General features: G+C 40.1%; 1 protein-coding gene across 1 annotated transcript in view; it reads left to right on the forward strand.

The window, feature by feature from the left end:
* The window catches only part of PTPRN2 (protein tyrosine phosphatase receptor type N2), a 1,275,947-nt gene that overhangs the window by 1,180,424 nt on the left and 81,597 nt on the right, over positions 1–13,926 (forward strand). The window contains exon 16 of the mRNA XM_077491142.1: positions 3,609–3,682. Coding sequence (XP_077347268.1) covers positions 3,609–3,682 — 74 coding nt within the window. The remainder of the gene's footprint in view (positions 1–3,608; positions 3,683–13,926) is intronic.

Below are 13,926 nucleotides of genomic sequence, written 5' to 3' on the forward strand. Positions count from 1 at the left end.
TGAAGAAATTGTTAGCTAATATTATAATGGAACTATAAAAAATGAATTCACAACACAGAAGACAAAATGCATAAGTTAATCTCCAAGAACATGCAGCTGTGATTTATAATTCAAAATTGAGGTACCGTATATACTCGAGTATAGGCCGACCCGAATATAAGCCGAGGCCCCCAATTTACCCCCAAAAAAACTGGCAAACTTATTGACTCCTGTATAAGCCGAGGGTGAGACATGCCTGTCCATCCCTGTGTGTGTGTCCGTCCATCCCTGTGTGTCCGTCCATCCCTGTGTGTCCGTCCATCCCTGTGTGTCCGTCCATCCATCCCTGTGTGTGTGTGTGTGTCCATCCATCCATCCATCCCTGTGTGTGTGTGTCTCCATCCATCCATCCATCCATCCCTGTGTGTGTGTGTCTCCATCCATCCATCCCTGTGTGTGTGTGTGTATCCATCCATCCATCCATCCCTGTGTGTGTGTGTGTATCCATCCATGTGTGTGTGTGTGTGTGTGTGTGTGTGTGTGTGTGTGTGTGTGTGTGTGTGTGTGTCCAGCCTACCTGTGTCCCGAGCCTTTGTCCCGAGCCTCCGTCCCGTGCCTTGCCTCCTTGCCTCCGTCCCGTGCCGTGCCTTGCCTCCGTCCCGTGTCGTGCCTTGCCTCCGTCCCGTCCCGTGCCGTGCCGTGCGTTGCCTTGCCTCCGTCCCGTGCCCTCTTCGTCGGCGCCTCTGCGGCCATTGTAAAATTCAAAAGCCGCGCCTCCGCCTTCGCCTGTGATAGGCGGAACACTGAATTTCCCAGCAGCCTGTGTTCCGCCTATCACGGACATCGTATCATCCTCGTCCGTAGTACGAGGATGATACGATGTCCGTGATAGGCGGAACACAGGCTGCTGGGAAATTCAGTGTTCCGCCTATCACAGGCGAAGGCGGAGCCGGAGGCGCGGCTTTTGAACTATAGAATGGCCGCTGTCTGTCTGCTCGACACGCTGATCGAGCGGGCAGACAGCGATGACTCGAGTATAAGCCGAGGGGGGCACTTTCAGCCTCAAAAAAGAGGCTGAAAATCTCGGCTTATACTCGAGTATATACGGTACATGTATGAATTGGTCTTTCTCCCTTTTGTCAAATGTATTGCTAGTTCCTACATTTGCCCAGCATGTATGCTGTAGCTGGTTTGTCTTCTGTGCCCACTGCTACATGTTGGGTAAATACTGTATTCCAAAAAGAGGGCAACAGTGCCTGCTGATCAACTGATATATGAGAAGCCACCTATTCACATACTGGCTACTGTGGTGCAGTTGCAAAGTGTAATAAATACTATTCAGAAAATCCAATGAAAACTTTTTTTTGTCTTTGGTTTATCCTGTATTTTAGCTCTTCCTGACATTCTCTGTAAAAGAAAAGCACATGGTCTGTCATAGTCCCTTGTACACACTACTCGTAATCTCCCCTGCTGTGCTATTTTGTTGTGACAGGGGGCGCCCCCCCCGCCAGAACATTGTGGTCAGATGGGCTGAGAGCGCTGATCAAAAGCCAATGGGCAGACCTATATTGGTCATGCTCCTTCAACAGAAGCCGGCCGAACAGCTGGCTTCTATCGGACCGATTCCACTACACATGGGCCAAATGTCGACCGGTTTCTATTGAATCGGGCCGATCCCATCCGAAATTTGGCCCGTGTTTACCAGGCATAAGCAACAGCAAATGCACCTTCTTAAAGTGTATCTCAACCCAAAACCAATTGAAACCATGTTATTTCCTAATAATTCATCAGGGGACAAAGAAACAATAAATATTCAGTAACATAGGATTATACTGTTGCCTTCAGGAGAAAAATAAAGAGTTTTGCCGGGTAGGGGCTTAGGTTTATTTTGTTGTGTTAAAAATGTATTTTTATTGCCAGTGACCCTATTGGTAAAGTTGTTGTGGGAAACCCCAACGATACCTTTTCCACTGAATGGCACATGAGGCAATCTTTTAGATTGTTGATTTGTAGACCAGTATTTTAGCCAGAGAGTCTTCTGCATCGTAAAAGACAAAAATAAATTACCAGTGTGTGGTGCCCTGATAAATAAAATATCTAAAACATGTAGCTGCCCCTTTGTAAAAGTAAAAAATACACCTGATTTCATCACTTAAGCACTAGTGGTGAAGATAAAATGGCATTCCATATTGAAACACTTTATTGGTGTTGGGAACAGTTACACTGGACTTTATCTATTCATCAATTTGTTATTTTTATTATTATGTTTACTATTTATGTGATTGTTGAGGGACTTTAGTCATAACAATCCATTTCATGCATTTATATTTATTCACTATGGTGGTTTGATATTTTGGTGATTTATACATGTGATATGTGAGCGCCATCTTTTATGTTTGCGTTTAATATTAAAAGACAGGAACGAGACAGACAGGGTTTCTGCATTGGGAACCATGCCCATCTCCAGACTTAGTGTCTTGTCTACTACAATGCAGAGGACTTTCTGGCTAAAATACTGGTCTGTGAAACAGTTAAAAACAGTTGCTGCACATGCCCTACAAGAGAGAACATCTCTTTGGGGTTTCCTACGACAACTTTATAAAAAAGTCACTGGCGATTAAAAATATGATTTTATCACAACAAATGAAACCTAGGTCCACGCTTGGAAAAACTCATTCTTCCTCCTAAAGACAGCAGTGTAATCAAATGTTCATGACTACTACTGTTTTTGAGTCCCTTGATTAACTCCAAAAAAAGGATTTTACCGTGACTACAAAAATCCTGTGATATTGCTGCTTACCATTCCTTAGATGTAGTGGCTGCATTCATTTCTTTTTTAGCTTTTTTTCCTCTTTATTATAACCTGGTAATGCCTCAATTAATACACATCCTGTCCTAGGATTGTTGCTGTCACTCCTCCACTGGAGACTGGACTTCAAACATGTCTGCCTTCGTTCATATCCATTACATTGTGGTCATGGGATTAGCAGTTTACACAAGTTCATCTCATAAGAGGTGACAAGGACACTGCATTTCTGGCAAGATCAGCAGGTATTTCCTGTGCTTGCTAAGAAACTTTCTGAGCCTAAAAGGTGAAAACAAATGCAGCTGCAACTTCTAACGAATGGTAAGCTGCAATATGTTACATTTTTGTTCTTGGGTTTAGTTGTCATTTAAAGAGGTTGTAAACCTCTGAACCCCCCTCAAAAAAAAAACAACCTGCAAGACAAAGTCATAATGAGCTAATATGCATCGCATACTAGCTCATTATGAAATGCTTATCTTAGAACGAAGCCCCTGCAGTGCTGTCCACACTCCGCTCCCACGGCGAGACCTTTCATCAGAGTTACTTCTGGGTTTGCATGCTCCGACCCTGTAATTGGCCGATGACATCATGGCGCGGGCTCTGAAAACATGTCACAAGCGGGCCATTTCTTCAGTGCGCATGCAGCCAGTGAATATCTCCTCCTAACTGTGCAAGTTTAGGAGATATTTACAGTACCTACAGGTAAGCCTTATTATACAAGTGGCGTAACAGAGTTTACAACCACTTTAATTTAGAAAGCCAGATTCTTGAAGAAATAACACATACAACTGTTTGCAATAATAGTGATATTTTTTTCTCCTAGATGACCACAACAGAATTATTCTGAAGGCAGAGAACAGCCATGATCATTCGGACTACATCAACGCTAGTCCCATTGTAAGTATTTTGCTTTCATCTTTCTGCTTCGTTAGAGTCTGGTTTACATACTAAGTGCCTATCGGCAAGTCATCTTTGCCTTGCGTTACTGCATTACTAATGGATGCAATTATGAGTTACAGAGCAAATGGTTGGCGCTGGTTGCCATGGTTACAGATGAGTAGCGATAGCTATGTTGATGGGATTACATAGTTGGGTTGCCTCTGGCTTTTGGAAACCTGTAGTTACTTTTTCATGTGTTTAAAATTTAAATGACTTGTTACATTAAAGAAAGTTTGCACAAGTCAACTTTCTTTTACACATTAGTTGCATGATCATGGACGTTTAAAAATATTCTGTTATTTAATACTCACTTTTAATTTGGTAGTTGTGGTTTCTCAGATTTCTGACATTTTTTCATCTGATATGTAATGCGATCAAAATAATCAAAGCCACAATCAAATATCCATAATTTCCATTGCATTTAATCAAACTGATTCGATCAGCCATGGTGGAAAATTGTCAATTGTTATACATCAACTGACAGAGCTAAGATCTGATCAATCAAATTATGAGATCACATGATGGAAATAGAGATGCAATTGATAAATTATGATCATAAGTTACAATTGTATCTTAACTGTTGATCAAAATATACTTTCTGGTGTCTGGCATATCAATCAAATGGATTGTCCACCATAGATTCATTTTATTATTGTAAGAGATCAATTGAATGTAACATTTATCAAGGTGTGTATGGCCTCCATTAAGGAGATGAAGTCAACTGCTCCAAGCCTAAAGTCTGGGGCTTTTTTTGCAATTGTGTGCTCAAATTGCTTTCTGTACAGACATAAGAAATATGTTCCGTTACCTGAGTCCTTTTTTATGCTGTTATCGGTCTGAGCCTCCAGTAACAAGGCTGACAACCATACAGATATGTATGGAATTTCTTTGAAAAAGAAACATCGGGCTCATCCCTACTTGTGACCACATTTATCTACATAACCCAAAATCTAAATCATGTGACAACAAAAAAAAACTAAATCAATATTAAAATGTAAATATATATACATTTTTTGTGTCACTGTTAATTAATTTGATTGTTTTCATATTTTTGAAGAGATGTGCAATTAATTTCAGAAACCTATATATCTAGATCTACGAAACATTTCCGAATGTGGCTTTCACAAAGGTTGAAATTTCACTTTGAGTTTTGAAAATAAATGAGGTTTAGGGCATTTTTCATGCATGTTATGGCACATGATTATAGAGCAGGACAACGTTTGTGCTGCGGTGTTTCCATGCATGAATTTGTTGTTATCTCTAAAATATAAAAATAATCTTTGTCTTATGGTCATATAGTATATTCTGTTAACAAGCAGTAATACAAATTACATGTACATTTTAATGTCTTGCCATAAACTTTTATGGTTCTCCAAAAAATCCCAGTTCCCTCAGGCTGTTTTCATAATGCACTGTGACACAGAAATATGAATGAGACTGATTGGTTTGTATGACAATCCTATGTTTACTGCAGTTCCCCAGCAATTGCTGACTGTGTTGTATTGCTAGGAGAATAGGGGATCATTTACTAAAACTGGAATGTGCCAAATATGGTGCAGCTCTGCATAGAAACCAATTAGCTTTCGTGTTTTAATGCTTTATTGCCAAAGCTTAATTAAACAAGGAGAAATTACAATCTGATTTGCTACAATGCACAGCTGCACCAAGTTCTGAGTTCTCCAGTTTTAGTAAATCTCCCCCAGTCTCTCTGGTACAGTCTAAATACATACAAAACATACAGCCATTATGGGCTATCTGTTGATGTCATGATATTGCATTTGTAGATTGCCTCTGTTCTTCAAAAGTCTTCTGGCTGCTGTTGCAAAAAAAAACAGGGGGGGGGGGGGTGTTTACAACCCTGTCTAAGTGCCCTATAGCTATATAGCATAGGTATATAATGACTTTCAGTGCAATGGTCCCCTGTTGGCTTTAGTTTAATATTTGAGCAAATATAAGTATATCCAAAGCCAAAGTGTTTTATATCTTATTGGATATAGTTGAGAATAGTTCAAACTCATGTTTCTGATGGGGGAAATTCTGCTTTACTCTGTCATATAACAGTAAATAGGAAGGAATTTCTCCTCTATTTCCTGCTTTGGTGGCAACTCATAACTATGGATTCTTCTGCACTTTCTGTCCCAATGACAGTGGTCACCAGGACAAATAGAGAGGGTGAATCCCTGTAGCATGGACACAGACAGCAATACAAATATAACAAAAATGGTAATTCAAGCACAATACCACTAAGAAGTCTAGATGCAACTTTCAGGGGGCCAGTCCAAAGACCATCCAATGCCAAACTGCTGACAAGGCCTGTGTTTGTAATCACACTGGAAGAAATAACATTTAAGGTCCAGTTCACTTATAGTCCAATCAGATTGTGTTCAATCATACCCCAATGAAGGGGGCATTATTATTATTATTATTATTATACAGGATTTATATAGCACAAACAATTTACTCAGCGCTTTATGCATTGGATTCCCTTTGGACTGTCCCTCTGACTGTTATTGAAATAAAGTTGTGTCTGGACCTGTTAGCAGCGGTGTGGCACTTCAGTTTCTATTTTTGTTACATTACGCTACAAGCCAAGAAGACCATAGAGATCTTCTGGGGAGTAGAAGCCACCTGCCTGCCATTGAGATAAAATTACTTGTTCGGCGGTATTTTGTCCATTTTCTTCAGCAATAAAACTCCTACCTTTCCTCACTTATACAAAATGTAAAAAAAAAAGTTTTTACCTTTACATATATTTTAACTCCAAGCTTCAAGTGAGATCAGTCATGTGCTATCCAGAGATCATTACATTAGTGCCAAAGTCTGAAATGCCAAACTGTTTACTTTATTATGCATTTTTTATATATAAACCACTAAAGTATTTTCAACTGGTTTTTAACAATTTCTGGTGGGATTGCAGCCTCTTTCCATGTGATTCTGTACTGTGCAACCTCCATTGGTGGGTGGATCAGGAATTCAAGGTTTCTTTCTGCAGCTTCGGAGTTTGGAGGATTCCAGCATTGATAGGGAATTGATGAGCCAAGAAAACAGCTGTAAAGAAATAATGCCAGAATGAACATAAAAGCTCCATTTCAAAGGCTTGGCTGTGCCTTCCAATAGAGTGGGGATTCTCAGTTTTCTTGTTTGACTGACGCATATGTTTAAAGTTGAAGCATATGGCTTTTGTAGGTTGGTCAGTCAATTTAAATAAGACATTTTAAATAAATTCCAAATTATAGGAGAGCTATAGATCAGTCCTGACAATAAACCGTCTCTCCCAGGGTCAGAGAGTCAGTAAATAAACCTCTTTCAGATCTCAGACCACCCGTAGTTTATAATCCCAAATTAGCTTTCCTTTGCACTAGTAGACATCTGTTACTTTGAAGTTACAAAGGACTTAATGCAACGGCTCTACCAATTTAGGGAATTGTCACCAAATCAGTCCATATATATGATTAAAATATGAGAGGGCATATGAAATGTAAAGATGGAGACCTAGTCTGCACAGACTACAGGTAGACTAAACAACTATACATCTAGGTTGCTAATTAGTTGGGGACATCATCGGTTTACAGCAGTCAGATGAGTGTAAGGTCTGTTTGATTGCTTTAGCTTACTGGACATTGCACATTTCTCTGCCCCATAGATATCAAGCCTACCTGTATCATGGAAAGTAGGATGTAACTTTTCTGATTGCAAAGCTGCATGTATTAAAGCGATGTTAAACCCAAAAACAAAATGTAATATAATGTAGTTTACCAAACCTTAAGATGTGGTGGCTGCATTCGTTTTCTTTTTTTAGTCTTTTTTCTTTTATTTCATCTGGTTATCCAGCCAGTAACACAATTCCTGTCTAAGCCCTTGTACACACGGTCAGACATTCCGACAGAAAATGTCCGATCTGACCGCGTTGTCGGATAATCCGACCATGTGTGGGCTTCATCTGACTTTTTCCATCGGAATGTCCCACCAACAAAGTTTGAGAGCTGGATATAAAAATTTTCCGACAACATGCTCCGATCGGACTTTGTCCGATTGTTTGTAGAGAATTCCCATTGGACAAAGTGCCACGCATGCTCAGATCAAATTCCTAGACCAAAGCTATTGGCTACTAGCCTGAAAGTAGTCCCGTTGTAACCAAAAAACATCATCACGTTACGAACGATCGGATTTTCAGACAACTTTGTCCGAACGTGTGTATGCAACACCAGTTTCAGACAAAATCCATCATAAAAAATCTGATTTTGTCGGAATGTCTAACCTTGTGTACAAGGGCTTAGGATGTCTGCATTCTGGATGAAGTAGTAAAACAGACACTTTGGACAACAGCATTGAAAGTCTTGGAAGAAGGTAGTGTTGGCAATTTAGATGGACTTCGCCGAACTTCGCTAACAGCTTTTTAAGCAGTTACAGCAAACTGTTTTTCTTTTCTTTTTTGTGATAAAGGTTTTAAAGGTAAAGGTTTTTATAAATAAATAAATGCTGACCATGGAAAACCACTCTGTCAGTGGTAAATGGTTTGTCCCAACACTCTAAGCCCCTGTACACACAGTCGGAGATTTCGACAACCAAATCCGTCGGATTTTCTCCGTCGGATTTTGTCCGTCGGATCTTGTCCGAAACTGTTGCATACACACGGTCGGACTAAGTTGTCGAAAAATCTGATCTTTCAGAACGTGATGACGTAATTTCGTTACGATGGGACTACATTCAGGCTAGTAGCCAATAGCTTTGATGTAGGAATTTGATTTGAGCATGCGTGGCACTTGGTCCGATTAAAATTCGCTACACATGATCGGAGTATGTCAGACCGGCCCAGTTGGTCGGGAAATATTTCCAACATGTTGGAAAATTGGGTCCGACGGATATTCCGACGGAATCAGTCCGATGCATACCACACACAGTCGGATTATCCGACAACACGGTCCGATAGGACACATTCCGACGGATTCTCCGACCATGTGTACAAGGGCTTACTGTTACTTCGTCTGAACAGTTTGGTCTGTTAATGTAAATTGAGAAATAACAAACCTACTTCCTCAATCGCAAAGTGAGAATAAGGTAAAAAAGCCTAAAAAAGAAAAAGAATGCAGCTGTCACATCTAATGCCCTATATACACGGTCGTACTTTCCAACGGGAAAAAAAGCGATCGCATCTTGTTGTCGGAAAATCCGATCATGCGTGGGCTCCATCTGACTTTTTCCGTCGGAATTTCCGACACACAGTTTGAGAGCAGGATCTAAAATTTTCCAACAACAAAATTCAATCGTTTAAATTCCGATCTTGTGTAGATATTTCCGATGGACAAAGTGCCACGCATGCGCAGAATAAATTATGAGACAAAAGCTATTGGCTACTGGCCTGTTTATAGTCCCGTCGTACGTGTTCTAAGTCACCACGTCCTGAACAATTAGGATTTTCCGACAACTTTGTCCGACCGTGTGAAAAAATCAGATGGATTTTGTCGTCAGAATGTCCGACCGTGTGTACAGGGCATAAGAATTGGTGAGCTGCAATTCAATACATTTTTGCTTTTGAGTTTAATACTGCTTTAAACCATCCATACACTGTTGGCATTTCAGTTGTTTGTTGATGAACCAGTTGAAATTTACTTAGTGGGTAGGCCTGTTGGCCCCCTTCCACCCAACACCCTTCAATTGAAAGATTGAAGGATCCAGGCATAAAAATTGTAAGTCAAACAGCGGCTGTATCCCATCAGATACAGGCACTGTTTGGGTATGCTGACAGCTCGCTGCATGGTATGGATGGAGGAACCTGTTAGATTTTTTTCATTTAAGCTGCATATGATTAACTTTATTGTGTAAGAAAGCCAGTGAAAATCCATCTTTTGTAGTAGCAGACTGACTCTGACTCTTTATCCATAATGACCAGCCAGCACACTCCCTTATTTACTGTAGATTGCTGCCACAGGGCAAATATATGCTTATATGGGGAAGCATAAGCTAAAGCATACCTAGGATGGGGAAACTACATACTTGCTGTGACCCATCTGCTTGCAACATTAGCGGCCAGGTAAATTGGCTGGGAACCAAACAATAATTTCAAGATAGTGATCACTGTCTTTTGTGAAAACCTGAGCAAAGCTGGTCATACATGGATTGGAATTTGGCCTGTTCAGGGGGTATCAGCCTGTTAAAAAATGTTCTTCTGATCAGTGCCACAGGCTATAGTCGGTGGTGCTGACCAGTGTATTCTGACAGCAGGGAAGTGCCCTTGTCATCAGAATACAATAACTAATTTTATGTTGATTATCTTGTGATAATTTATAAAGCTAAGTTATACATGAGCAATACTCATTGAAATGCATTTATATGCATTACTTTTAAAATCTCTTGAACTTCAATATATTTATACCACACTGGCATACCACTTTCTGTTTTCCTATACTTGTACTTATACTTTTTGAAATCTCATTAAAAATTATTGTAAAAGAAAGAATACAAAAACTCAGCAGAAGGGTTTCCCCAATTCACATCGAAATGCGTTGACCACCCACCGAACAAAAACATATGCACCCACGCATCTACCATATATATCAGTATAATTTTCTTGTCTGTGTTTCAAATGTAAGGTGCATACAGCATATCTTAAGGAGGATTTCCCTCCTGCTTCCTCTTTGTATCTATTGGGTTAGGCGCTAGAAATAGGGCCTACCCCTCTTTTTAATGATTCATGTTCATGTTCATTTTGATTATTGTTCTAATAAATTTCTATTTTATTGAAACTATTTTTTGATATGTGTCTCATGTTGTGCTCTTAAAGTCCACTTTATAGACAGATGTTTCTATTTTAGAACACCTGTTATTCTTTTTTCTTTGTGTGGCTAGGGAAATTGAGTAATTTTCTTTCGTTCAACCCATTGGTTGAATGGCAAAAAAAAATCCTGTATGGTCCCAACCACGACACTACCTGCCTGGAGTTTGCATGTTCTCCCTGTGCCTGCGTGGGTTTCCTCCGGGTACTCCGGTTTCCTCCCACACACCAAAGACATGTAGGTAGGTTAAATGGCTTCTGTCCAAAATTGGCCCTAGTATATGAATGGGGACCTGGGATTGTGGGCTCCTTGAGGGTAGGGATGGATGTGAGTGTGTAATGTACAGGGATAAGGACAATTGTAGACACTCAGGTTGAACTGGATGGACTGGTGTCTTTATTCAACCTTACTAACTATGTCAGTATATTGCAAAACACTGTTCATTACATAGTAATTAGTTACATAGTTAGTCTGGTTGAAAAAAGAATAATAATATAAAACCTCCAAATACACAGTCCCATACCCACACATCATCCAGAGGAAGCCAAAAACAAAACAATAAAGCCTGATCCAATTTGCTCCAGCAGAGGAAAACAATTCTTTCCTTCCAAGGAGGCAATCAGATATTCCCTGGATCAAATATATTTGGTAATATTACCTACAAATGTTGGTATCCAGTTATATATTGTGCATTTAGCAATGCATCCAGCTCTTTTTTTAAAACAATCTACTGAGCTGGTCAGAACTAGATATTGAGGGGAAAAGAAAGAAATAACCCACTACACTATGCCAGGGAGGTCCATGGAGAGAAAGCAAGGTAGTCCACCTCCTCACTGGAAAACAACGGGACCTCCGTATTAAAATGTTCACTTGTTTCTCCTCCCCTCCACCCCCACTGTAAAATTTGTGTAGGCAAGAACCATAGCTCTGCGCCCTTGGCCTGCAGAGAGAGGCATACTACTCAGAGTCTATAGAAATGTAACTACTCAGAAATATAGAAAATAAGGTATTCATGAAGCTATATTTAAATATTCTCAGCAAGAAAGGAATTAAGCAGTTCCTGATGTACCGTGGAGACATTAGTAGTTTATTGCCTTTCCATCTGCTTTAAGACCATCTGTAGCATACTCAGTAAGATTTTGCACGGTATGTCATTTATGTAATTTATTTCTATTTTACACTTATCAAAAGAAATGTAGATAATATCTTAATATACAGTATGTTTAGGTTTATGTTTATTTTTCTGCGCCTTTAAAAAAATTATATATATACATGAGTACATCCATATTCATTCATTAGGTATGCAAGTTCTGCTTCCTACATTATAATGCTGCACTGCCTCTACACGGGTATACTCAGCATACATAAATGGGTGTACACCCCTGAATGCAGGCAGTCTATTTACACTCGGAGCAACATATACCCTCATACAGCCGTATCCTTTCATTCATTTGTACGGGTGGCTGTACACATCACCTCTGGCTTCGGGGAGTCAAAAAAAATGACTGTATTTTACATTATATGCCCCAAAACACGCATGTGCATGAATCATAATAAAAAAGTAAAAAATCTCTAAGGCCGCGTACACACGCGGGGACTGTTCGCTCAACTTTGTCCGCTGAACAGTGTTTCGGCGGACAGTCCGCTCGTGTGTGGGCTTCAGCGGACAGTTTCAGCGGACAGTCTGACGAACAAAGTTTTTCGGAAATTCCGAAAAACTGTCCGCTGAAACTTGGTTTGAGCGGACAGTCCACCCGTGTGTAGGCTTGTTCGTCAAACTAAGTCTCGCGCATGCTCAGAAAGAATTTACACGCCGAAGGTTGCATTGCAGTGTATAGGACGTCGTTTTCTAGTCCCGTCGTACGTGCCGTTCACGTCATCGCGCACGGTTTCAGCGGACTGTTCGTTCGTCGTGTGTGGGCAAGTCCGTCCATGCTAATTTTGAGCGGACTGTCCGCTGAAACTGTTTGACGAACAAAGTTGAGCGAACAGTCCCCGCGTGTGTACGCGGCCTAAGAACATGCATGTAGAATGTAAAATTTATATTAACTACTTGCCGACTGCCCACAGTAATTATACGTCATTATTTTGACATTAAATACCAGTGTTATGGCAGTGGCTAGCTGCCATAATCCCAGTATCATTATTTACTGTGGGCGTTTCTCTACAAGATAAAAGTGGCCCAACAGGCGGATTCGCCACACGATCACTTTTATAGGCTGTGGAAGAGGTGCTCCCTCCCACTGCTTCCTGTTTTTTTCTGAGCTTAGGCAGAGAGTCGAGTGAGGGCAAGATGGCCCCCACACAGCTCTTTGCTCTTGGAGGACTGAAGTGACCTTTAAGGTCACTTCCAGTTCTTCGAGCATAAACAAATGATTTTTTTGCTTTCAAAGGTAAATAAGAGATCTTTTTGACTCCAGATCTCTCAATAAAGAGGACCTGCCATGCTTATTTCTATTACAAGGGATGTTTACATTCCTTGTAATAGGAATAAAAGTGCTAAAAAAAAATAAAAATAAAGGGACAGTGTAAAAAAAAAAAAAGGAAAAAAAAAAAAAATTGAAAGCGCCCCATCCCTCTGTGATCGCGTGCAGAAGCGAACGCATACGTAACTCGCATGTGTAAATGGTGTGCAGGCTATACATGTGAGGCATTGCCGCAATCATTTGAGTCAGAGCAATATAGCTAGTGAAAGATCTCCTCCGTAACGCTAAACAAGTAACATGTAAACATTTTTAAAGCACCGCCCATAGAAATTTCTGCGCAAATACTAATTGACATAAAATATTGCAACAATTGCCATTTTATTCTCTAAGGACTCTGCTTTAAAAAAATATATAATGTTTGGGGGTTCTAAGTAATTTTCTAGCAAAAAATACAAATTTAAACATGTAAACAAAAAGTTCCAGAAAAAGCCTGGTCAGCAAGTCGTTAGAAAATACTTGCTATTTAAAAATGCACTATACATTCACTTTAGCGGAAAGTTCCCTTCAGCAGATGCAAGCTGTCTGAATTGTGCTGCCTTCAATATGAAGTTGTCTTACGCAGGTTTTTACGTTTTTATGGAGTTTGACTGATAGCACAGGAACTGGTCTATAGAGCCTACTACTGAACGTTTGGTTGCACTTCATCGGTATTGTGATTTGTATGTAGACATCCCCTGTCTGGTGTAATAAAACTGTAAGACTGACATTTATGTGTGTTAATCAGAACACTTAATAGATTGAACCAGCAGTCCATTTTCATTTGCTTCTACATAGAGAGCTATTGATGAGCTTGTTATTGACTTCTCATTGATTAACCAATTGATGCTGCTTCTTTGAGCTTGTGAGAACATGCTCTGGGCATACATTTATCAAATATACCAAGCTGCTTTGAGCAGGTTTATCTTTTTCACAATTTAACTGTGTTCAAAGTTTGCTCCTATTA

This window comes from Lithobates pipiens, unplaced genomic scaffold, assembly GCF_037356315.1.
Source record: "Lithobates pipiens isolate NorthernLeopardFrog02 unplaced genomic scaffold, aLitPip1_a1.2 Scaffold_19, whole genome shotgun sequence".
NCBI classification, from domain to species: Eukaryota; Metazoa; Chordata; class Amphibia; order Anura; family Ranidae; genus Lithobates; species Lithobates pipiens.